Raw genomic sequence first — 27,021 nt, 5'->3', positions numbered from 1 at the left:
ATACTAGTTGAATAATTATTATTTTAAAACATGTTTGTGTATTTGACATTTTCCTAATTTAACCCTTTGCACTCAGCTGTCCCCTCTCAGGGGACATCGGAATTCTAGCATATCACTCGGATGTCCCCTCTCAGGGGACATTGCAGTTTATTAGTGATTACGGGGAATTGAGTTAATTCAACGCACGTTTCCGCCGTTAGCGTCGAGTAGCTGGTAGCCAATGTCCAGAATGGTTCGGAGGGCAAAGGGTTAACTTTCAGTTGGCAATTCTTGGCAGTTTAACTTCTAAGGTCTTGGAAATATATCACTTTGTTGAATTGAACTGTGACCTTCTCATAGGTCAGTGCTCAACCACTGAGCCACACAGGCTGGGCTGTTACCCTTCTTTATCTGACTATCAAGTGATAATAAAAAATTTTTTCTTAACTAAGTAAAGTGCACTTGTATGTTTACCCATCCATGTATGTATGTTGATGAAATATTACTACACTGTAGGTGGTGAGCTTCATTTTCTCCAAATTGGAGGAACCTGTGATGATATTGATGAAGCTGATATATTAGTGGATGGATCCCTTTCGAAAGGAATAGAACCATCTTTAGAAGGTTCCAAACCTTTATCGAATCCTTCAAGTCCTGGCATTTCAGGTATGGTATTAAGTTTTTTGTTTTTTTTTAATGGTATTAAGTTTTTAAATAATTTTAAAAAATGCAGATTCCTGTGATGCTCAGAGTTTTCTGAGTCTATTTTTTAAATTTTATTGTTAATGCTCACCTGAGGATATTTTCTCATTGATTGTTAAGGGAGAGTGGAAGAGAGAGGGAAAAACAGAAACTTGATGTGAGAGAAATACATCGATTAGTTGCTTTCTGCACGCACAGACCAGGGTCTGGGCCAGGGAGGAGCCTGTAACCAGGATACTAGAATCGAACCAGAGACCCTTTGGTCCACAGGCCGATGCTCTATCCACTGAGCCAAACTGGTTAGGGCTGAGTCTATTATATTCCTACACAATATTTTAATTTTGTATTAATTTCTGTATTGGCATTCTTTTACGAGGATTGTTTTTTTGTATTAGTTATTATTTTCCCAGTAGTTGGAAAATGTTACAAAAATTAAAATAAGAAGTGATTCTCAACTTGGGGTAGGTTAACCAATATTGGTTCAGTTATCTAAGGAAAAAAATTACATTGGTCATTAAGGAGCTTTTGGTTTAGCAAGGGAAGAAAAAAAAAACATGAAAAAGAGAAGACTTATTAAGTAAGTGTAAAGGCAGTGGAATGGCCTATATTATTAATATTACTATAGGAGTTGAAAAGTCAAAAAAATACTTTCACCCTACAATAGCATATTCAGACCCTAATTGCCCCATTGTGAAACTTTATTTAAAAAAAAACAAAAACATTTTATTGATTTTTTACAGAGAGGAAGAGAGAAAGATAGAGAGTTAGAAACATCGATCAGCTGCCTCTTGCACACCCCCTACTGGGGATGTGCCCACAACCAAGGTACATGCCCTTGACCGGAATTGAACCTGGGACCTTTCAGTCCGCAGGCCGACGCTCTATCCACTGAGCCAAACCAGTTTCGGCCCCATTGTGAAACTTTAGATATCCTAGGTAATAAAAGCCTAATATGCTAAGTATTCAGTCAACCTATCGGCCCTTCAACCAATCAAAGTGTAATATACTAATGATAATCTAAGGCCGCTCAACCGCTCACTGTGACGTGCACTGACCAACAGGGGGCAGATGCTCTGATTAGTAGATTAGTTTGCTGCTGGGGTCGAGTCGATCAGGATTGAGCTAGATGGGTTGGACAGGCCTTCGAGCCCTCCCATAGTCCCTCCCCAGCAGGCCAACCTCCCTCTTCCCTTCCCGGCCCCGATCATGTACCGTTGGGGTCCCTCCAATCCGGGACCCCTTTGGGGATGTCGGAGAGCTGGTTTCGGCCTGATGCCGAGGGACCTCACTAGTGCACAAATTCGTGCCTCTAGTATGATTATAAAGAAGCTGTAAAATTTCTATTGCATAGTGATTTCTTAGCTGTGGTAACATTACTGTTACAATGCATTACTCAGGTGTTCGCGATGATGCTGGTATAAACAAATCAACTGTGCTGCCAGTCATATAGAGTGTATAGCACTTTGTAGTCATATACAATACATCATTTTAAAAAAAAATGTTTTTATTGACTTCAAAGAGAGGGAGCAAGAGAAACATCAATGATGAGAGGGAATTATTGATCGCTGTCTCTTGCATGCCCCTTACTGGGGATCGAGCAGCAACCCTGGACTTGAGCCCTCACCAGGAATCGAACCATGACCTTCTGGTTTATAGGTCAAAGCTCAACCACTGAGCAACACTGGCCCAGCTATCCTCTACTTTTTATTATTACTTTAGAGTGTAATCTTTCTACTTTCAAAAACGGTTTTCTGCACAAACAGTATGCTATGTAACACTAGCAGTAGTCTCACATCTCATGTTTGCCATGTTTCCTGATTGCATTATTTTCTCTTGTGCTTGATTTATTCTTGTTTTGTACAGTAATATGCTGTACATACCACATAGCCTAAGTGTAGTCCAAGAGAAGTATGCCATACTACATAGCATAGGTATGTAGTAGGCTACGCCACCCATATTTGCATAAGTAAACCATATGATGTTTGCACAATGATATAATTACTCAATTATAAAGGAGCTGTAAAATTCTTATGTATTAGAATGTATCCCGTTGTTAAGCAGTGCATGACTATAATGTAAAGAAAAGACATTAACATGCTGTTAATATTTATCAACAATTTACCGGTAATACAGTTTCAGTTGGATTTATAAAGTGCTAAGCTTTGAGAAAAAATGTGGTTTGAAGTACATTTAACAATTTTATGGAACTTGGTTTACATTTTCTTTGTGAACATATTCTAAACCTATTAGATTTTATATTTTAGTCTTCCTTTAAACTCTTGTTAATTGGAACAAGATTAACAGCCTTAACAGCCTTTTATCTTTCTCTAATGTTAGACATTTCACAAATATGAATAGATGTATTTATTAAAAAAATAATGTGTCTGAAGCCGATTGATACTCTTATAACGATGATATGTATATATGATATTCTCAACTATCATTGAAGTGGAAACAAATACTATTTAAAGGGCAGATGTTACATGATAGCCATTTTTTTTTTATGAATAAGAAAATCTAAAATTTGATATTTATCTGATGTAAATTAGACTTTCATTTTAGCACCATCTTTTCTTGCTCTTTCTAATTTAGGGCGAGGTAAGATTAGTGAGTACTTTTCTAATAGGTTGACTTTGCGTTTCTCCAGTAATGAGTACCCTTCCTATAATTTAAAATATTTAAGATGTGTTTTTCTTATGCTTGTTATGTAGTCAGTGCTAGTTACTTTAGTTGCACGTAGGTATCTGAACCAACATTATTAACTTTCAGGATATTTAGTAAATGTTACAATTTGAGTAGATAATAACGTTAATTAAAGCTTAATTTTTTAATAAAACTGACTTTAAATTCTTCACTACTATTAAGGAGTTGATTTATTGGTGGAGCAGCCATTCACCCTTGACATCTTGACATCTTTAGTGGAGCTAACCCGCTTTGAGACTTTGACTCCACGGTTTTCAGCTACTGTTCCTCCATGCTGGGTAGAAGTTCAACAAGAACAACAGCAAAGGCGGCATCCTCAACATTTGCATCAGCAACACCATGGAGATGCTGCTCAGCATACTAGAACTTGGAAACTACAGACTGACAGGTAAAACATTCTTCCAGGGTACTAAACTGGAAATCCATATAATATATTTTTTAGAGGCAACAGAATTCTTAGATACATATTGTTTCTCTTTTTATATTAATAGCTTTTGTTTTATTCCTTGCCTTAATTTTGGAAGTTGCTATATTCGTACTTGTAGAATAAAATAGTGAAAATAATATACCAGTGTCATTAGTTTGGCCACTCAAGTCCACAAATTTAACACTTGATGAATGATGGAATTTATATTGTAATAGATAAACAGTAATCAGATATTGACTATTTCCTATACTCATAAAAATGTTGAAATTTTTTAAAACAATATGGGTATAGAATTTTTAATATAAGGGGCCAAAGAAAGGCCTTCATGAAGACATTATTCAGAGACAGTAGGAATCAAAGATAATGAGTATGTTTTATGAATTGTAGAAAGAGCAAGACCATTTGTTGGAGTTCAGTGAACGTAGTGGGATTGGTAGGAGGCCAGGTCTAAAACAAGTAGCTGGTAATCAGATCATGAATGTATTTATAGGCCACAGTGAGAATTGTATGCTGAGTGAAATGAGAAGATGTTAGAGGGTTTTAAGGGGTGATGTGATATAATTTACATATTAGAAGGATGCTGTAAGACTGCTGTGTTGACTGTAGATTGAGTGGTTGTGGTGTATGTATTAGGCAGCAGTGATGGAAGCAAGGATTCTAGTTGGGATGCTGTTGTGGTAATCCGTATGAAATGGGGAGGGTAGGTTGAGCATGGTGATAGTTGATGGAAGTAGTGAAAAGAGTGATCACCTTCTGGATATGAATATAATTTGGAGATAGAAGGAACGATATAATCTGATGTGATGAACATCTGATGTGAGAGAAGAGTCAGGGATGACTAAGGTTTTGGGTTGAACTAGTTGAAAAGCGGAATTTTGTTTGCTGAGATTGGAATGGACAAGCATGAAGTTTGGGTTTATAAATTTGAGCTGTCTGGTAGACATTTGGATATGAATCTGGAATTTTGTGGAGGAGAATGCTTTGGAGATTGTTTTTGTTTTTTATCATATATCTATATAGAATTTAAATCAGAATGGATAAATAAGAAATACAAAAAGTTCTTGTTTTAAAATGCAGATTCCTGGGACTCTACTCATAGATTTAGGGTCGGGCCCAGGAATCTATAGATAATTCTGATGCATAATAGTCCATACTGTAAGTAAAAAGGGTTTATATAATGTATAGTTCCCAAGGCAGCTATGGATTCCTAAGGTTAGATGATTCATGGTCCTAAGTAACCATGTGTTGGGAGCTGCTTATCTTCTCTCTGATATGGAGAAGCATTAAGTTTTGTTGGGGGCTAAAAATCAGTGTAAAATGTGGTATTAATTGTAATATGGTTATGGTTGACGGAAGATTTTTGTTTTATTTAGCATATTCTTTCTTTTTAACAGCAACAGTTGGGATGAGCATGTATTTGAATTGGTTCTGCCAAAGGCTTGTATGGTTGGACATGTGGACTTCAAATTCGTTTTGAACTCAAACATCACCAATATTCCACAGATACAAGTGACACTGCTGAAAAATAAAGCTCCAGGCTTAGGGAAAGTCAATGGTAAGAATGAATAAAAATTTATATTTGAAGATTTTATCTTGTAATTGGTTTCTTTAAAAAACTAATTTGTTGTCTAGGATTGCCAGTTACGTCTCCTGCTCTTATCCCCAATATATTTTGCTCTACTTTTGATGATTTTATTTATAAAGTTAATCCTGAGAATACTTTAGAGCTTTGTAGTAGCCCAGTATTGTTCAGAATTGCATAAACTTTTAAATAATTTAATTATGCATTTTGGGGAAATACAGTTAGTTCTTTAGTGAATTAGTTTCACTTTTAGCATTATTAAACTTAATATTACTCTTTTTAAGAGGAGAATTGATTGGGAAAAGGACTTTGTTATGAAAGTCATATTCTTGTAAGGTTACTAGTGAAACCCAACCTTTCATGTCATGCCAGAAATATATTCATTTCTATTTATCTTTGTCACAAATTTAGAATTTGATATATTGAATAATAAAAATATGCTACACATTTAGCATATAGATTTTACTTGTCAGTCATTTCTTCTTAATAGATTAATTGAAAAGGCAGGGGGTAATTTTAGAGTAAAATGGCTACTTTACCCAGGGGGTTAAAGACTTGAAATTTTCCTATTTAAAAAAATGTGTGTGTGTATGTGAGAGAGAGAGAGAGAGAGAGAGAGAGAGAGAGAGAGAGAGAGAGAGAGATGAGAGAGAGAGAGAAAGATAGAGATCTTGTATGTGTACACCCTTTTGAAATATGACAGATTCTGATTTAATTTGGTTTAAGACTTAGACATTGATCTTTTTAAAAATTCTGCTGGTGCTTGTACTCTGCAGCCTAGGGTAAGAATTTTTAGTTCAGTTGCCAGCAAATTATTTTTTCAGGTGAATATTTTACCACAACTAAAAAAGAGATGAGTGTATGAACAGTTAATGGAATCTATTTTTTTTTTTCCTTCCTAACAACCATTTTGTAGCTTCTGTGATGAAAATCACAACAGTTCCCAGTTTTATAGAAAATTGTAGAATTTTAGGCACTAAAATCATTGATAGTAAGTAAAATTAAGTTTACTAATATTTTTATCCTCTAGAAACAGCAGTAGATAGGCAGATCACCTTTCCTTTGTCTCCAGCTCTTAACATTGAAGTGGAACAAAATGGAAAACCGTCCCTGGTTGATTTGAATGAAGAAATGCAGCAGATGGATGTAGAGGAATCACAGTGTGAGTTACATTATAGAGCTGTTGTCCGTGACAGTAAAAGGAACAGTGACCAAAGCATCATGTTTGGCACAGATTTCCTTATGGCTTGCAAAAACTTGGTTTTAAGATCATGATTAAATAGTAACCTGTAATTCTGCTTTGGCCAAAATGCTTTAACTTTCAGCTTATCTTTTTTAACACAGCTGTGCTATTACTTGCATTATTGTTTTTTAATATTTTGGGATTTGAAATTATGTTATGGTTTTATTACTACTATTGAAAATCAAAGTGAATGTAAATAAAATGGGAATGAAAAAAACCATAAAATGTCAAGTAATTGATTATTATAGTACCTTAATCATGATAGTGGATTCATACTTGAACACATTCTAAGTATGGTATTTTATGTGGTGGTAATACATGTAAATGGGACAGGCATTTGTTTTTTAAATATTACATTTTAAATTATCAACTACTTTAAAAGAAAATGTGTATTTTTCTTTACAGGTCTTAGATTATGTCCATTTTTAGAAGATCATAAAGAAGACATTCTATGTGGGCCAGTATGGCTTGCTAGTGGCCTTGATCTATCAGGACATGCTGGGATGTTGACATTAACAAGTCCCAAACTTGTTAAAGGTAAAGTAACATATTTTACCAAAGCAGAGTAAATAATGACCCAATTTTAAAAATAGGAAAACCCCCCACAAAACCCTGACTTACTAAAAAGTAAGGTATTGTTTTATTTGGGGTTTTTATTAGCAATTCCATCAATTTCCTGGTAGCTGACATCATTTCCTCTCATAAATTACTTAAAAAAATTTTTTTTATTGATTTGGGAGAGGAAGAGAGAAACATCAATGATGAGAGAGAATCATTGATTGACAGTCCCCTGCATGCCCCCTACTGGGAATCTAGACAGCAAAGGCTATGCCCTTGACCGGAATTGAACACAGGATACTCCAGTCTGCAGGCTGACACTCTTATCCACTGAGCCAAACCAACTAGGGCATAAATGACTACTTTTTTTTTTTTTTTTTTTTTTAATATATTTTATTGATTTTGTACAGAGAGGAAGGGAGAGAAATAGAAAGCCAGAAACATCGATTAGAGAGAGTCATCGATCAGCTGCCTCTTGCACACCCCCCATCGGGGATATGCCCGCAACCAAGGTACATGCCCTTGACCGGAATCGAACCCGGGTCCCTTCAGTCCCCAAGCCGACGCTCTATCCATTGAGCCAAACCGGTCTCGGCTAAATGTCTACTTTTATATGAAATTTTCTGACCCTACTTTCTTTGTCTCAGAGGTCTTAGTGATATTTGAAAAAGCATAAAGTGAACACAGGGACTTTAGTGTGATATTAATATAACAAAGCTCTTTAAAGTTGCCATCTGTACCCTGACATGTGTGCCTTTCCCATCAATTGGAGAGTTCTGTGTCTTTGGCATGTTTATTGTATATTGTTATAATACAGTTTCTGAAGAGGGTTTTTATAGAAGAGTGTTCTTCATAAGTATCAGATGTAACAATTTGAGTGTCTCAAGTAAACATAAATTATGTAAACATAAATTAATGTATATTTAAAAATAATTGGCAATTATACAGATAATAGATATTGCAGTAGGACTCTTATTTCAGCTTCTCCCAGTCTTGTAATCATGGGGGGAAAAAAGCCAACGAACAAAATACTCCCTTATTATTAAAGTAAATTTGGAGGTGGGGTGGGGTGGGTTGTGGAGATCTTTCCCAAGCCAAGAAATATCTGACCATCTAAATGACTTTTATTTTATATATGCTTCCTTTATAATGTTTATCTACATTTTTAAAAAATATATATATTTTATTGATTTTTTACAGAGAGGAAGAGAGAGGGATAGAGAGTTAGAAACATTGATGAGAGAGAAACATCGATCAGCTGCCTCTTGCACACCCCCTCCTGGAGATGTGCCCACAACCAAGGTACATGCCCTTGACCGGTATCGAACCTGGGACCTTTCAGTCCGCAGGCCGATGCTCTATCCACTGAGCCAAACCGGTTCCGGCTTATCTACATTTTTACCGTTAGTTCTGGTTAAGGGCATATATACCTAGTTTGCAGGCTCGATCCTTGGCCCAGGTGTGGGTGGGAACCAATTGATGTGTCTCTCTCACATCGATGTTTCTCTTTCTCTCCTCCTCTCTCCATTCTCTCTGAAGATCAATGGAAAAATATCCTTGAGTGAGGATTAACAAAAAACAAAAAAAGAAGAGGGTAATAGTGTAGTGCTAGCATGCTGGGCAGGCAGATCTGTGGAAAACAACAAAGGTTATAATCACAGGAAAATTTAATGTGTTGGTGCAGCAATTGGCTGATGGTTTGCTGATGAGTGTATTAATTTGATCCATGCAATTATATGTTTAAACTACCTTTGAGTTCGGTACTATTATTTTCATTTTACGTTTGAAGGAACTGAACCACAGAGAGGTTAATTTGTCATATGCCTTATAAATGGTGGTCATTTTCAAACCCAGGTAGTGACCCCAAAGCCTTTGCTTTTTCAACTATTGTTACTATAATGCTTATTTGTTTGGGTGTGCATGGGTGTATAAAAGGATTGTGTGGATACACATATGGTGGTGCCTTAATGACGGTTTTTTTAGTTGTGTTTTTCTGTGATTTGTAAAAATTTGTTGTTAGAATCAATAATTTTTTGGAGAAAATATGCCCAACAGTAAAAAAATTTTGTCTTATGCTACTCATGTAACTCCTATGCTTCTTGTTCTTTGGCTACCAATTGAATATAGGAAGGTATTGAATTATGCTGAAATAGCAGTGTCATTTGAAAGAATTCTGAACTGTGTTTCTTCTTTTTTTTAAAGTTATTTTTTAAACTTTCATTATGAAGATAAAAAACAATTTGCCCTTTTGGTGACTCAGTTATTTATCCCATTCTACCTGCTCCTCTAGGTATGGCAGGAGGAAAATATCGTTCATTTTTAATCCATGTCAAGGCAGTGAACGAAAGAGGAACAGATGAGATCTGTAACGGCGGTATGCGTCCTGTAGTGAGACTTCCATCCCTGAAACACCAGAGTAACAAGGGTTATTCACTTGCTTCACTCTTGGCAAAAGTTGCTGCAGTCAAGGTATGAAACAGTTATTTTGAACTATAATAATCCAGTTTTAGACAATGAGATTTGACACACTATTGGAAGTAGTATGACCATTGTGTGTGGGGTTTTTCCCCAGCAGATCATTAGCTTTTTTCTTTTTCTTTAGAGTGACTTAAAAATGTTGAAAAGAAAATATTTTGAATTAAGTTTAAGCAAATGACATAAATTGTATAAGGTATACTTAGTAAGGAGTAATTATTAGTTAGTACCTCCCTTTACCTTATTTTAGGTCATAATATTTATTTCTTTAGGTGAGAGAATTTGATTTAATGACTTACTGGTAACTCACCACTTTTTTCTTTTTTCTTTTTTCTTTTAGTATGTAGAAAGAGAAGTTGGGAGTGATTTTAGAGATAAATTGTAATATTTATGGTTGATTTTCTGCAACTAGTCTCTTCATAATTGTCTGATCTTGGATTTTCCTGAAACTTATAGAGATTTTGTTTATTATCATTATTCATAGGCAACAGTAGCTTATATCAGTAATACCAATCATCTTATGTTAATATAGGTTTTCTCATTTTTCAAGTACTTCTGTGCACTTTATCTGACTTAATGCTTAAAATAACCGAGATAGGCAGAGCAGGTGCAAGTATTATTTTTATTTTTTATCAACTGTCGGGGCCAGGTGGATCAGTTGGTAGGAGCATCTACCCGTGCACCATAGAAATTTGCAGGTTCAGTTCTCAGTTGTGGGTTTGATCCCAGTGGGAGCTCCTCCGGGAAGCAATGGGATCGATGTTTCTCTCCCACGTAAATGTTTCTCTCTTTCTCCCCTTCCTCTCTCTAAAATCAATGTAAAAATTCCAGTGAGGATTAAAAAAAAATTTTTTTTTAAGTGAGTGAACATTTGAGATTGGGAGCTATCATATATTATGTAGCTTCTAAGTGCTGTAGCTGGGACTTGGATTCAGGATGTTGGCAGTGTAATCTTAATCATTGGGTATTAACTTTAATAACTGTGTCTTTTTCTCTTCTATTATAATTCTGAGGGAAATTAGTCCTTTACTGAATATAAGGTAAAAAGTCATTTTAATTTGAGATATATGTTATGATAGTCATAATTCAGTTATTGTCCTTTATTTGAAAACTTTAATAATAAATACTTTTTAGTATCATTTGTTCATTCAAGTATTTATTTTTGTATATATAGGAAAAATCATCTAATGTTAAGAATGAAAATGCAAGTGGCACTCGTAAGGCTGAAAACCTTAGGGGTTGTGACTTACTTCAAGAGGTCTCAGTTACAATTCGAAGATTTAAGAAAACATCAATTTCTAAGGAAAGGTAACCTCATTCCCTTTCCCTATTATTCTTATAGTAATAAAAGTATCATGCAAAAGAAGAATAAATATACTAACACAATATTTTAAAATCTAAAACTTGAAAAATCTTTTAAAATTTTCATTTATTAAAAGCTTGTAATCCCAATCAGAGTATGAATTGTCTTTTCTATTTCATTGATTTAACCATAGTGTCTATATACTGCTTGGTATATACCAGCAATACAATATTTACAGCATGAGGAAAGAAATAAATAATTTGAAATTTTACTCACTATATCAGATTATAATACATTATCATAAACTTTATTTCTTTTAAAACTGTCTACAAGCCAAGTATAACTTACCTACTATTTTAAATCTTTTAATACCATAACGTTAAGTTCAGCGGCTGACATTCCACTGTAATATTTATTTTCAAAAGTTCTTTTTTTTAAAAATTGTGATATTCATGATTTTGCCCTGGCTGGTGTGGCTCAGTTGGTTGAGCATCATCCTGTGTACTGAGATGTCAGTGGCTCAATTCCTGATAGGGCATATGCCTGAGTTGCAGGCTCCATACCCAGTAGGAGGTGTGCAGGAGACAGCTGATGAATGTTTTGGTGTCTCATCAATGTTTATTTTTGTCTCCCTCTCACTGCCTCTCTCAAAACTATAAAATTCATTGAAACTTATTAAAAAACTGTAATATTAATGATTTAAAATGAAACATATGATCAAACAGCTTGTGATAGCTTTTGTCTGCTTTATTTTGGTTGTTAATGTATTTATATTTTCTTTTTTGTAGAGTACAACGATGTGCCATGTTACAGTTTTCAGAATTTCATGAGAAGCTTCTTAACACCCTTTGTAGAAAAGCAGATGATGATGGCCAAATCACAGAACATGCCCAGAGCCTCGTGTTGGATACTCTTTGTTGGTTAGCAGGAGTACATTCCAATGGACCTGGAAGGTTAATAATTAATATTTTATTACCATTGATGATTGCTTTTTGCATTTTATGATTGCAAGTTCAAATGTGTGCTATTGTTTCACAGCTCAAAGGAAGGAAATGAGAGCCTGCTTTCAAAAACACGAAAATGTCTCTCGGATATTGTACGTGTTTGCTTCTTTGAGGCAGGCCGAAGTATAGCCCACAAGTGTGCCCGATTTCTAGCCTTGTGCATTAGGTTGGTGTTTTTTTTAATTTGAAAGTATACTTTGTAGATGCATTTGCAGTTTGGTGGGTGATACCTTATCTCTAGTATAATATGAACCTTGTTGAATGTATGTATAACTTAAGAGAACTTGTAAAAGTTGATGAGATTCTAAGAAAGAATTTAAGGCTTTTAGGGGGAAATGTTATGTTAAATAAACCTATTAGTAAATAGGCTTCTCTGCCTATTAGTAGCAGTTTGGGAGTTTGGTAAGGGATACTCTTTCCCAACCTTCACTCTTATTCTCCCTGGTTGTCTTTGGATCCTTTCCCCGAGGCCGTGTTCCCTGTTTTATGTCAGTTTTACCAGGTTTATTTGTAATATTGACCAGATCATTTTCTCTAGACCCTGAGACTCTTACCTAGGAGTATTTAAAAGCTAACAGTCTATATTGACTGTACCTGCTTATCAGTCCCTTTTGGTAAAGTGAATGATTTAATGCATAAGAAAGCAGTTATAAAGACCCTTAGTATAATTAATCCTTACTATCTTTTTGCCTCTTAAGGGCAGATTTTTATTGTGATCAGTATAAATACATTTAGAATATTTTTAAAAGAACTGTACCATCTTTCAGTTGAATTTGAACCTTGAGTATCAATGCATTTAAATTTTTCTTTTAAAACTTTTCAGTAATGGAAAATGTGACCCGTGTCAACCAGGATTTGGATCTGTTCTGTTGAAGGCTTTACTTGATAATATGTCATTTTTGCCTGCAGCTGCAACTGGTGGTATGTGAAATTAGTTTAATCACTAGTAACTGTAGTCGTGGGAAATATTTCACAATATACTTAGGATTACTTAGTAACTTTTTTGTATATTTTCCTTTTTTCACTGTATCTTTTTAAGTGGTGGTTGTGTTCTGATTGAGTGGGTGGGTTGGTACTTTCTGTTTAATAATATTGCTAGGAAAAAGTGGGATAGATAAGTTTAAATATCAAGTAATCTTAATATATACATTTTCTAATTTAATTGAAATCATTGAATTAGGTGGTTTTGTTTTTTTTTTACTGACTATAGATCAGATATCACAAACTAAAATGCTAGTAAGTGATCAGAGAGGTATATGATTGGTAAGTAGCAGCTATAATCAATTGAAATTCTCTAAAAGGGGCCAGTGGTTTTTTTTTTTAGTACCCGAAGACTGTGGTAATATCATTCAAGAATTAATGTAATTATCAAGTAGGAATTGAGAAAGCAATCCCCTAAAGTAGCATATGTATAAGGCAATGAAGATTAAATTTTTTAAAAATGTCTTTTGCTGTTTTATGTTGTTATTGTGAGAGGATACTGATATGCCCTTTTAAACCTAATGCTGTATTTTTACTAGCCATTTCTTACTATGTTTTCTTTTATAAATGACCAACCCATTCAACATGTTATCTCAATAAGATAAATATATTTCATAAAGATTTGATCTTTGGGTATAACAGGAAAAAAGCTTTCTCAAATTTATTTGGTAAATGGCTATTTATCACTACCTTGATTTATTATTAATTTGTAAAAAAAAATATTTTTATTAATTTCAGAGAGGAAGGGAGAGGGAGAGAGAGAGATAGAAACATTACTGGGGATCAAGCCTGGAACCTGACCATGTGCCCCAACCAGAATCAAATTGTGACCACCTGGTTCATAAGTCATTGCTCAACCACTGAGCCTCTTCAGCCAGGCACTATCTTAATTTAGATAGTCTGTTTATAGTTACCTTGAATATATAGTAGGCAAAACTCTTAACTCTATGTTATATAGAGTAGGATATTTTGGACTTGGTTGATCATTTAATAGTTTTCTGTGATTAAAATATTTTGTTGACAGTAATCTGAGAAGTGAAATGCTTAAAATTTTGGTGTGTACTTAGATATCTCAAATTTTATAAAAGAGTATTAAAATACATCACCATGATCATCTTTTAAGCAATATTGGTCTGTATTTACTGGCAGTAAAGAATAACTATACTGTATTCACTTTCTTAGTAAGGTGTGTTAGTTGTAACTCAGTGATGCCATCCATTGTTCTTGAAAATTTTAGTGCTACAGAGAAACAGTATCTCAGCATGGATGGCTTGAAGGCTCTGACATCTTTATATGTTTCTACCTATTCCAAAATGTTCCTCAGAGTCATCTCGTGTTATTGAAAATCTAAATGTGTAGTTAGGAAGTTGTAAGTTGGTCCTTCTTTGTAAATTGCAAGCTGTAAGAAAGTGTGTCTAGGAAAAGGAGACACTGATAAATATGTAATCTGAAGTTTTCTTTGTTAGAGAAAAATGAAGAGACGTTGATTTTTGTTGTTTTCAGGTTCTGTCTATTGGTATTTTGTCTTACTGAATTATGTTAAAGATGAAGATTTGGCTGGGTGCAGTACAGCTTGTGCATCTTTGCTTACTGCTGTGTCCAGACAGTTACAGGACAGGCTAACGCCAATGGAGGCTTTACTTCAGACAAGGTATTTTAATAGATATAATAACTAATAGTGGGCCTTTCTGGACATGGTACCACCTTTACCTAGTACTGTCACATATATATTTGCTTAAAAACCATTTTTTCTTACAAAAATATATTGAAATTATACCCAATCTTTTCCCAAATGATAATAGCCTTTCTTTTCCCCTGCCTTTTTTTTTCTTTTTCTTCCCCCCCCCCCCCCCTTTCCTGAAATGATTCTGTTTACCAATTTTGGAAGTCCTGAAGATTGTTATTCATAAGGCTAATAATAATAAAATATTTAAAAATTCTATTTCTTGCTAATGGAAGAAGGATTTCAAGTAATTTGTTTCTCTATTGTTAAAACTTCATGGGCAGAATTATGTAAGTCACTTATAGCCCTTAACTACTATTCTCTATCTACTGATTAATTACCTAACACTTCAACATAATGAAATAAAATAGAGTTGCACAATTGTTTTGTAACCATTTTTAAATTGGAAATCTTGATTTTGATGGAATTTTACTCAAAGCCTTTGTACCTTTTCCTGGGTAATGTAGTGATTGTGGTGAAGAAGGGCTGCCTCGTATCTCTCCCATGCTTCAATCTGCAGTAGAAGATTCAGTGTGGATTCATTAGCTGCCAGCTTATTGGGATCACATTTGTTGACTCTGGACTTTGTCTTTTGGAGTATAGGTTTACAGGGATCACAGTTGAGATTCACTGAATTTAATGGGTTAAACCTGGTTAGCATCTCTTTCTGCCCCGTTTCAAACTTCTTTTAAAACTAAGTAAATAGGTAATTTGTTAATTAGATGGTTGACAGGAAAATTTTTAGGACATTATTTTGTTTTTCAGATACGGATTATATAGCTCACCATTTGATCCAGTCCTCTTTGATTTAGAAATGAGTGGCTCTACTTGTAAAAATGTGTACAACAGCAGCATTGGTGTTCAATCAGATGAAATTGATTTGTCGGATGTCCTTTCAGGTAGTAACTTATTTTATTCAAGGAATTTCTGAATTTTAAAACTTGTATTTAAGCTACCATTGAATTCTTAGATTATAGTTTCTATATTTTACCTTTAAAAACTAAAATTTAGAACTTAACATATGTGAATCATTAAACTATTTGCCTTTCCTACTTAATCTCCCATCCCTCCATTATTAAGGCTATTTTTGAAAGAGATGTGAACTTGTTTTTTATGTTTCATTGCATGTCAGTTTGACTTTAATACTCAAAAGAGAGTATTTAAAATTTTATTACTTGTTGTGGTCTTTTCACTTATATTTGGTGTGCTTTTCCTGTCTTTAAATCAAAGAACATATTTCACACTAAAAATAAAATTAGAATGTACTTGTTGTAATAAGCAAAGGTGCAGAAAGAAAAATAATTTTCTGCATCTACCATCCCACTCTACTGAGGAAAACTTTATGCACAGTGTTATATGTAATGTAAACATTTCTGAAGAAAATACATTTAGGATTGAAGAATTGAATTGACTATAACATCTATATATATATAAAAGCCTAAGTGATCATTACGATGGAACGACTGGTCGCTATGATATGCACTGACCACCAGGAGGGATACGCTCAATGCAGGAGTTGCCCCTGGCCCACAGGCCCCGATCAGATGTGGCCTACTGGCCAACCTCCTGGTTCCTCCCCCGGCTGGCAGGTGCCTATTGTCCAATTGGGGTTGGGACAGGCAACCAAGGTGGGTGGGGGCAGAATCATTGATTGGCTGCCTCCTGCACATCCCCTACCAGTGGGATCCCTTGGCTTTGCCTGTGGGATTGGGTTGAAACCAGCTCTCTGACATTCTGTGAGGGGTCCTGGATTGTGAGAGGATGCAGGCCAGGCTGAGGGACCCCACTGGTTCATGATTGGGGCCAGCGAATGATGCGGGAGGTTGCCAACCAGTGAGGGAATGTGGGAGGGCTCCAGGGTGTGTCTGGTCTGTCTGGCTTAGTCCTGATTGGCCTGACACCAGTATCAAGCTAATCTACTGGTCAGAGTGTCTACTGGTCAGAGTGTCTGCCCCCTAGTAGTCAGTGCATCTCATAGCAAGTAGTTGATCAATCTTAGCATATTATGCTTTTATTGGTTGAATGGATGACCATATACTTATCATATTAGGCTTTTATTATATAGAATAGTTGTGACCATATGATATATATTTTTTTACTATACACATATGATATATATTTTTTTACTATACACAGTGGCCAGATTATTATGATCTCTGAATGCACAATTGGCCACTCTGTGTGTGTGTGTGTGTGTGTGTGTGTGTGTGTGTGTGTAATAAAGGCCCAGTGCATGAATTTGTGGATGGGTAGGTCTAGCCAGCCTGGCCAGGGGGAGGAGACATGGATCATTGGCTGGCTTGCCTGCTGGTTGAAGGGACAATTTGCATATTAGCCTTTTATTATATAAGATATACACTGAGTGGCCAGATTATTATGCGTTCAGAGATCATAATAATCTGGCCACTCAGTGTATGTGCTAACTTAAACTCTTCGTATGATTATAAAGTAGTATGCCTCATTTTAAAAATTGACAATATATATAAAATATAAAACATTTACAGACTTATTCATACTTTGGAATGTTTACTTATCTACTTAGTGGCATATTTATACAGTTGATATCATATTATATTCTGATTTGATGCAAATAACAGATTGGGCAATAGCTATTGGAAGTAGCTGATTTATTATTTTTTTCTCTCACTTAAAATCTATCACTCGTTATTGTTTCTTATTAATGTGAATGGACACTGAGTTGTTTTAATGCAATTCTGCTTTCGTAACAAGGACAGTATCTTCTGCTTGTGAGTTTTCTTAGTACCATGTCAATTGTGAAGCGTTATGTAAGGGTTGTGTGTTTGCTTAATATGCCTTCTGTAATTAAAATTGGACTAGCACTATTATTCTCATGTGACTGTTGCCTTTTAAAGATTTATTCAATACTATAAAACTTGTGTCTTTTTTGCATTAGGAAATGGAAAGGTCAGTAGTTGCACAGCTGCTGAGGGTAGTTTCACATCTCTCACTGGACTACTAGAAGTTGAGCCCCTACACTTTACTTGTGTGTCAACTAGTGATGGAACCAGAATTGAAAGGGATGATGCAAGTACGTTTACTGGTATATACCTTCTTTTATTATTTACATTCTTTTATATATTATGAGCTGTATAAATATTAAGTGACATAAGGATTTAAGTATCTTTTTTCAGTACTTAATAAGTTTCTTAAGTAAAAATTTATTAATAGGAGGAACATTTTGGGGAAATATTATAAGTAGTTTTATACTTTCTAAATCTTCATAGGATTTTTTTGTTCTACCCTCTAGTACACTATTTTAAATCTTATGGTTTTTTATGTGTGTGTATATTGCGAAGTTTTTTAATTTGGAAAATATTAAACGTAATGAAAATAGAGGGAAGAGGAGGAGAACAATAGACTATATTTCCATTATCCAGTTTCAATAATCATCAAAAGTTGATGTCAGTCTTTTGTGTAGTTTTGGCATCATATTATTTTATTTCTTTCAGTTGAAGTTAAAGGTATATTTGGTGCAATGCTTTGAGAAGTGTGAGATGAGTAAAGAGGGAGTACCATTTTTCCTGCTAGTTTAATGCAACTTCAGACTTATGAACCAATATTTGAATATGTTGAACAGTGTGGTTTTGCTGATGTTTTAAATGAATAATCAGTGGGATGTCTCATTTTGTATATATTATCTTCTAACACTTGAACAGAAAGTAAAATCAATTTTCAAGAGAAGTCATGAAAAATTTAAACTTGTCCTTGGCTTCAGAATGGCAAAGGGTTTAAAAGAAACTTATTAGTTCTTTATTTGAGTACTCTTTATACAGAATCATCTTATATCTTCCAATTGTGGCAGTAAATACTAAGTGAAATTCATGGATTATGTATAATGATGATAATTTCAATTTAAAATTAAATTAGATTGTAATGTTTCTTTCATATGTAGATGCCAAAAGGGTCAAAATTTGCTTTTGTTTTCTTGGACTATAATAGTCACTTTTGTACAAATTTATTTTTATACTACAATCGACAAATATCCCAGGTACCAAGTAGAGGCCCTGGTACCTGGGATATATTTACTTTCTACAATTGAAACTTTGTAGCCTGGAGCAGAGCCACGCCTTCTGCTCACTGTGAGGCGGCAGCCATTTCTGTTCGGATTTGTTTACCTTCTATAATGGAAACTTTGTAGCCTTGAGTGGAAGCTTAGGCCAGTGAGGGCAGGTGGAAAGCTTGGCTTCTTCCGTTGCCAGAGAAACCCAAGCCTCCCTCCTGTCCTCTGTGGCCACAGCCATCTTGGTTGTGGTTAATTTGCATACTCTGTGTGGCTGGTGGCATGGCTATTCACAGTTTTGTTGTTATTGCTGTCTTGTTTATTGTAGCTTAAGTTTTTAATAGTTTATATCTGAATTCTGGTTTAATATAGCCATTGTTGGATGTTAAGATAGACTGTCAGGTTACCTCCTCTTTTTCCTTTTAAGGATTTATGATCATACCTCTCTCAACTTTAGGTTCATTATCTATGAAGTGCACAAGAATTATATCGACTTATGTGCTATTGTAAGGAATAAATGAGTCGATGTTAGTTCAATGATTGGCACTGGGCCTCAAATTGACTTTGGTATATTACTTTTGGTTCTACTCCTGATTTGACCACCATCAGCTCTACAGAGTAACTTTTCTGAGCCATTCTTTACTGAATCACCAAACAAACAAACAAACCCCAGAATCATAGTATCTGACTCTCAGGGTTGTTCATCTTTTGAATATAGTAGTTAAGGAAAACTGTCACTGGTAATGCACACTGAACATTGGCTATTATTGTAGCAATTGTCTTTCCCCAATATAACTTTCTAGTAAAGGCCTGTTAAAATAAGTATTAATGCTGTTGATTAGACTTGGCCTTTATTTCTTGTTTTGTGATGACCTCTTTGATTAAGTTGTGAAGTTATTTTTATCCCCGCTTTTTTGAAAGTTTTCCAAAAATATTTATTTCCATCCATATTTAATTTGAAAATAGTTCTGTTATAATCTATATTTGAATAATAGCGAAGTGGAAAAGTCAAAGAAATTTTTTAACTTGTAGGACTTTATAAGACCTTTAATGATAGTAATATTCATGAGTAAGATGTATGGGCCCTACTATTTGTGACTTGGACACTCCTCTCTCTATATTAGTGTTCTGGGAGCTTATGTAGGAAACTGGTTTACATATTCTGTGCAAACCAGACTCTGTCTAGGTTGTGCTTTAAAATGATAAGCTTTTTTGGTCTGGAGGGAGAAGGAAGTATTGTTGCTTTTAAGAAACCTTTGTAAAGCAAATTTCTTATGTTCAAATTGTCTGACGAGGCCACTCTCATTTTTTATTTTCATTTAAGCTATATTAAATGAAGTTTTCATGCTGAAAATATTTTTTTGAAAATATTTTTTTAAAATAATTTTTTACTTATCAATTATAGTTGACATACAATACTATATTAATTTCAGATATACAACCCAGTGATTAGACATTTATATAACGTAGGAAGTCATCACCCTGTTTAAATCTAGTATCCACCTGACACTGTACATGGTTATTACAATATTATTTATTTATTTAAAAAATATATTTTGTTGATTTTTTACAGAGAGGAAGAGAGAAGGATAGAGAGTTAGAAACATCAATGAAAGAGAGACATTGATCAGCTGCATCCTGCACATCCTCTGGGGATGCGCCCGCAACCAAGGCACCATGCCCTGGACTGGAATCGAACCCAGGACCTTTTAGTTTGCAGGCTGATGCTCTATCCACTGAGCCAAACCGGTTTGGGCATACAATATTATTGACTGTATTTCCTATGCTGCACTTTACATTCCTGTGACTATTCTGTAATTACCTATTTGTTCTTAATTTCTTTTCACCCATTTCCCTAAAGCACCTTTCATCTGGCAATGGTCAAAATGTTCTCTGTATTTCTTGTTCTGCTTTTTTTTTTTTTTTTTTAGTATATATTTCACATACGAGTGAAATCATCTGGCATTTATCTGTTTTTGTCAGAGTTATTTTATTTAGCATAAAACTGTCTAGGTCTATCCATGTAGTTGCAAATGGCATCATTTTATTCTATTTTTTCTCTTTAAAATTTTTTTCTTTATTGATTAAGGTATTACATATGTGTCCTTATTCCCCCATTACCCTCACCTCCCATTTATGCCCCCACACCTCCTGATTTCCATGTCCCTTGATTAGGCTCATATGCATGCATATAAATCCTTTGGTTGATCTCTCCCCATTACCCAAACTTTCCCCTACCTTTTCTGAGGTTTGACATTCTGATTGATGTTTCTCTGTCTCTGGATCTATTTTTGTTCATCATTATATTCCACAAATGAGTAGATCATGTGATACTTATCTTTCTCTGCCTGCCTTAATTTGGCTCAGTGGATAAGAGTGTTGGCCTGCGGACCGAAGGATCCCAGGTTCGATTCCGGTCAAGGGCATGTAACTTAGTTTGGGCACATACCCAGTGTGGTGTGTGCAGGAGGCAGCTGATTGATGTTTCTCTCTCATCGATGTTTCTAACTCTCTATCCTTCTCTCGTCCTCTCTGTAAAAAATCAATTAAAAATATACTTAAAAAAAGATTTTATTTTTTTGTGGCTGAATCATATTCCATTGTATATATGCACTATTTTATTAATCTGCTGATGGTTACTTAGGTTGCCTCCATATCTTGGCTAATTGTAAATAATGTTGCAGTGACCATATGTGTGCATATCTCTTTTTGATTGGGTGTTTTGGGTTTCTTTGTATAAATACCCAGAAGTGAAATTGCTGGGTCCTTCTTTTTCTCTTGTTAGAGACTATATTGAAAATATTTAAAAATAAATGTATACGGATTAATTTTTATTTGACTTTGAAGTCATTCCTGGATCACTTAAACTTGAATAGTATTATTATAAATAGATTTTTAATATTAAGATTTCCTTATTTATACTCTCTAGATTTCTGTCTTTCAAAGTGAAAATTAACTAGTTTTAGTGTCATAATAGTATAGTACTTTGAATGTGTTTCTCTGTGAACCTTTTCTTCATCCTGATTTTTCCCCCCTTGTCTCATGCCAGTGAGTTCCTTCGGGGTTACTCCTGCAGTAGGTGGACTATCAACGGGGACAGTTGGGGAAGCTTCGACAGCCCTGAGTTCAGCAGCCCAGGTAGCTTTGCAGTCTCTCTCTCATGCAATGGCTTCAGCCGAGCAACAGCTACAGGTGCTGCAAGAGAAACAGCAGCAGCTTTTGAAGCTTCAGCAACAGGTTGGAGACCATTTGGCTCTTTGTTCATGCTGTCTCTAAACTTCAAAAGCTGAAAAAGTACTGTAAAATGACCATTATTTTCATAAAGGAAAGTAGGTTGGCTGATCTGAACTAAGCATTTTCTACAAAAATTGAGGTAAAGTTTTTGTGATATGCGTAAATAAAAAAATAATATAAATACATGTTATTTGATATACAACTTAGGTAATATAGTTGATGATTTTTTTTGCAATCTTTATGTAAAATCCATTCTTACATATGTTTCACCACTATTGGTCAAACATTGTAGTTACCATTTGCTACTTATATGGATTGAAGAATCTAAAATAATATTTTAAAGTCCAGTCAAATGAGCATGATTTAAAATTTAGTAATAATGACATGTTTTGGAGATTTCATCATGATTTAAAAATAGCATATACAATTCCAGGTGACAAATTGTACCAGGTTAGGTAACATATGAGAGTCCATTTCCTGTTAATATTTTGTTTTTAGGAGAACTTTGTTTTCTTATTTTTCTTCTTCTTTGCCATGTTTGATATGAGAAAGTCCTAGTTCCCAAATGCTCAGGAAATTTCATAGCAGATTTTGAGTGAAATATACATAGCAAAGAAATACCCCTTATATCTGTTGTGCACTTTTTTTATTTCATTTCATTTTTATTTACCTAGGATATAGTTATTCATGTTTATCTTCATCCTATATATCCATGTAGTATTGGGGGGGCAGGGTTAGTCTATATGTGTTGCTTTTCCTTTTTTTACAGAAGGCAAAGCTGGAAGCCAAGTTACATCAGACAACAGCCGCAGCGGCGGCGGCAGCCTCAGCCGCAGCAGCAACGTCAGCAGCGGCGGCGGCAGCAGTAGCAGCAGCCGGTGGTTCTGTTCACAGCTCTGTGCCTTCCAACCCAGTGGCAGCCCCTGGATTCTTCATTCACCCATCTGATGTTATTCCACCCACTCCAAAAACAACGCCACTTTTTATGACTCCACCGCTCACACCACCTAATGAAGCGGTTTCCGTTGTGATTAACGCTGAACTTGCACAACTTTTCCCAGGCTCAGTTATTGACCCCCCAGCAGTCAATCTTGCTGCACATAACAAAAATTCCAACAAGTCCAGAGTGGTAAAGTATTATATTTTAAATAGGTATTTGCTTAGACAGTTAAAAATAACTGAAATACATGCTAATTTTATAATAGAAAGCAAAATTTTATTTTACCAACTTAATACAGCAAATTTGATTGTTTTTAATAAAATATTATAGAACGTATATTAGATAGTGAAACCTGTTATTTTGATGTTATGGTTACTAGTTTTTCTAGAGCAAGAATAATATCAATATAGAGGTGTACTTTTTTTTTTTTCTAGAATCCGCTTGGTGGTTCTGGTCTAGCCCTTGCAATTTCTCATGCTTCACATTTTCTTCAACCTCCGCCTCACCAGTCCATTATTATCGAACGAATGCATTCAGGTAATCTTTTTCTTAATATTTTTCTTGCATAGTCTGTTGGGTTTTGAAGACGTAATATTCTGTAGTTTGATTTTTCTTTACAAATACATTTGTTCTTGAGTAAGTATCCTTTATCAACGACCCAAGATATGTGCTTACCCAATTGAAGGGAACAATGCTGCAGAATAGGTTCACTACTTCTGTCTAACCCACATGTGTCAAACACAAGGCCCGCGGTCCAAATCCAGCCCGCCAGGCCTTGCAATGTGGCCCGCACCGCGCTGTCATCACTGCACTCCGCTGTCAGTTTATGACATTGTCAGTTTATGACTGTTCAGTAAACCATTCGGCCCGCGATTTAGGCTGGATTTTAGATTTTGGCCCCTTCTCTGATTGAGTTCGACACCCCTAGGTTACTAACCAATGGATTTGATTTTTCCCCCCAATGAATCTTGCCTGTTGAACTATAAACAAATATTTGCCTTCAATGTAGCTGCTTAAATAGCATTACAGTAGAAATTATACTTAAAGAAGTAGTATTTCTAAGACTAACATTCTGTTATTGGGACCATTTCTTGAGAATAGCAGAAAGATTTACTGCAGATTATAACAACCAAGTAAGATTAATAACACTTAATAGTCTCTGGATAATTGAAATTTTAACTAAGTGTATACCCTGCTTTAATGGTAGAGACCCGTGATCCTGATAGGTGGTTTCAATTAGATCATGTTTACTAATAAGCTATAGGCAATTTTTACCTTATAATCCTACCAATTATTTTTTCGGTTTGAGCAGCAGTGGAATTCAACAGAATCCTTAAGTATGTTTTATAGGAGGCAGTACATGAATATATTGCATATTGTGTCACTTTTTTTTGTTTATTTATTTTAATCCTCACCTGAAGATACTTTTCCATTGATTTTTAGAGAGAGTGGAAGGAAGTGGGAAAGAGACAGAGAAATATTGTCAGAGATACACATTGATTGGTTGCCTCCTGCACACACCCTGACCATGGCCTGGGCTGGGGAGGATCCTGCAACCGAGGTGTCAGGGAGTCAAACCTGGGACCCTTTGGTCCTCAGGCCGATGCTCTATCCACTGAGCTAAACAATCCAGGGCCTGTGTAACTTTTCATTATAGCAACAGTTGAACCTTATTTACTCTATTGCATATTTATTCTCTTTGGAAGAGAGTTTTTTTTTTTGTTTGTTTAAATAGCAAAAGTTGAAATCGTGTTTTCTGCCAATTAATCATTTATTGGTAACAATGTTAGTGTATATAATATTTAATCCGTAGTTTCTTATGCAGTCTTACAAAATGTGAGCAGTAGTTTACACTTTGATTTGCTTTTTTTAATCTATGGAATTGACATTGGGGACTAAACCTAGGGAGGGGAATTTGTGTGTGTGTGTGTGGTTCAATAGTTTTCCTGTTTAGGAAAGTATTGGTAACTGCCTGCTTTCTTTTAAACTAGCTCCATTGAGGATCGCTCTAGTTGGGTTTATTTACTTGGGTTTCTTTACTGTAATAGGAGTACAGATTACTAGCTGCCCCTCACTCCAGACCAATAAGAAGTAAAAAGAACTAAAGTGTTATTAATGACTCTGCTTCGTGTTTCACTAATTGAGTCTAAACCTGAAGTGTGTGAGATGAGTGATGCAAATCTGCTCTTCCTTTCCTTTCAGATCATTTTTGCCTTTCCTTAGTGTAAGCATCTCATGCTGAGTAGCTAAAAAACAGGGGTGTGTCAGGACTGGCGGGGGGGAAACAATGTTTTAGATAAGCTGTATCTGTCCATTATAGGACCTTGCTAAGGGCTTTTTTTAGTGATAGTAATAACTACATGTTATTTCAGCCTTATAATTTTACCTTGTATTTTATCCCCAATGTAAGATGTAACTCTGTAAGAAGTGAAACAAAGCTTAAGGAAACAAAAATCAAGTGTTACAATGTGATATACATCTAGTTGTGAACTTTTTAAAGAAAGACCCACTAGTTGAAAGAAGAATAGATAGGCACTTTATAGAATTAATCTATATCTTATTTTTTTGGTCTGATGTTTTAAAATTAAGTATTTATGTATAGTTGATCGCCTTTATAGTAACAACTTACTATTGTGTGTATATATATATATATTTTTTTAAAAAAATATATTTTTATTTCAGAGAGCAACAGAGAGGGAGAGAGAGAAACATCAGTGATGAGAGAATATCACTGATTGGCTGCCTCTTGCATGTTCCCCAATGGGGATTGAGCCTGCAACCCCAGAATTTACCCTTGACTGGAGTTGAATCTGGGACCCTTCAGTTCCCAGCTGACGCTCTATCCACTGAGCCAAACCAGATAGGGTTTGTTTGTTTGTTTGTTTGTTTGTTTGTTTATTTATTTTTAATTTTAGTCTTGGTGTTCAAAGTAACATAGATTGAGGTTTCAGGTATTTTTTGAATGGAAATATTAACTTCTCATTTATTTGTATTTAAGTTAATTTATTTTTTTAAGAACTTTTATAGTATATCTTTTGGTTAATTGATATATGGTATTTTTGATCAATTGCTGTTGCTTTTTCTCTGTCTCATAGGAGCAAGAAGGTTTGTGACCTTGGATTTTGGCAGACCAATACTGTTGACTGATGTATTGATTCCCACTTGTGGAGACTTGGCCTCCTTGTCAATTGACATTTGGACATTAGGAGAAGAGGTGGATGGGAGGCGATTGGTAGTAGCAACTGATATAAGCACCCATTCACTAATTCTTCATGACTTGATACCACCTCCAGTGTGCAGATTCATGAAGGTAAAGAACTTCAAGAAAGTGATGTAATTGATACATTTTCTATGTTTCTGATAAATTATGAAAAATACTCAGACATATAATTAAAATGTATAACTATATCAAAATTTTAAGTACATTACTCAGATTTCTGTTGTTGAAGGTGAGTGTATATATGTATATTTTTCATTTCAGATCACTGTCATTGGACGTTATGGAAGTACAAATGCCAGAGCCAAAATCCCATTAGGATTTTACTACGGCCATACCTACATCTTGTCTTGGGAGAGTGAACTGAAGTTAATGCATGATCCTCTCAGGGGAGAAGGAGAATCTGCAAACCAGCCCGAAATTGACCAGCATTTAGCAATGATGATTGCTCTACAGGAGGATATACAGTGCAGGTTGTTAGAAAATTGCAGAATATTTTAGTCTTATTGAAATCATATATATATATATATATATATATATAAATATTTTTATTGATTTCAGAGAGGAAAGGAGATGGAGAGACAGAGAAACATCAGTGATCAGAGAATCATTAATCACTTGCCTCCTGCACACCCCCTGCTGGGGATTGTGCTGGCAACCTGGGCATGTGCCCTTCACTGGAATTGAATCCAGGACCCTTCAGTCCACGGGCCGACAGTCTATCCACGGAGCCAAACTGGCTAGGACAAACCATTATATTTTGTATAATCCCTTGCATATATTTTTCAAATAATGTCTTTTCATAAATGTATAGAAAAGAGCAGAAGGAAGTAAGGTATTAGTATGTTACAATAATTTTAATACATTGATATATTGCAATTAAATAATTGGCTCTGTGTAGTACTTAACAAATGATTGTTTAAATTGTT

The 27,021-nt window shown here is 35.1% G+C and overlaps 1 protein-coding gene across 7 annotated transcripts in view; it reads left to right on the top strand.

Moving 5' to 3' along the window:
- BIRC6 (baculoviral IAP repeat containing 6) overlaps window positions 1-27,021 on the top strand; it is a 152,699-nt gene that overhangs the window by 42,658 nt on the left and 83,020 nt on the right. For 2 of the 7 annotated variants that reach the window (XR_014796484.1, XM_084900637.1), the window contains exons 11-28: window positions 496-645; window positions 3,547-3,772; window positions 5,206-5,366; window positions 6,424-6,555; window positions 7,042-7,173; window positions 9,485-9,663; window positions 10,844-10,977; window positions 11,761-11,925; window positions 12,011-12,142; window positions 12,800-12,897; window positions 14,461-14,608; window positions 15,446-15,579; window positions 17,595-17,741; window positions 21,751-21,938; window positions 22,705-23,064; window positions 23,310-23,412; window positions 25,971-26,185; window positions 26,357-26,565. Coding sequence is in view for 6 of the 7 variants with exons in the window: in XM_084900637.1 (XP_084756763.1) it covers window positions 496-645; window positions 3,547-3,772; window positions 5,206-5,366; window positions 6,424-6,555; window positions 7,042-7,173; window positions 9,485-9,663; window positions 10,844-10,977; window positions 11,761-11,925; window positions 12,011-12,142; window positions 12,800-12,897; window positions 14,461-14,608; window positions 15,446-15,579; window positions 17,595-17,741; window positions 21,751-21,938; window positions 22,705-23,064; window positions 23,310-23,412; window positions 25,971-26,185; window positions 26,357-26,565 (3,013 nt within the window). In the remaining variant the exon portion in view is untranslated. The remainder of the gene's footprint in view (window positions 1-495; window positions 646-3,546; window positions 3,773-5,205; window positions 5,367-6,423; window positions 6,556-7,041; window positions 7,174-9,484; window positions 9,664-10,843; window positions 10,978-11,760; window positions 11,926-12,010; window positions 12,143-12,799; window positions 12,898-14,460; window positions 14,609-15,445; window positions 15,580-17,594; window positions 17,742-21,750; window positions 21,939-22,704; window positions 23,065-23,309; window positions 23,413-25,970; window positions 26,186-26,356; window positions 26,566-27,021) is intronic. The other 5 variants (XM_084900640.1, XM_084900639.1, XM_084900642.1 and 2 more) reach the window with 5 other exon arrangements.

Source organism: Pipistrellus hanaki (genome assembly GCF_964339955.1).
Source record: "Pipistrellus hanaki genome assembly, chromosome: 12".
Lineage (NCBI taxonomy): Eukaryota > Metazoa > Chordata > Mammalia > Chiroptera > Vespertilionidae > Pipistrellus > Pipistrellus hanaki.
The sequence above is the reverse complement of the archived record's forward strand: the minus strand, read 5'-3'. Positions and strand labels throughout refer to the sequence as shown.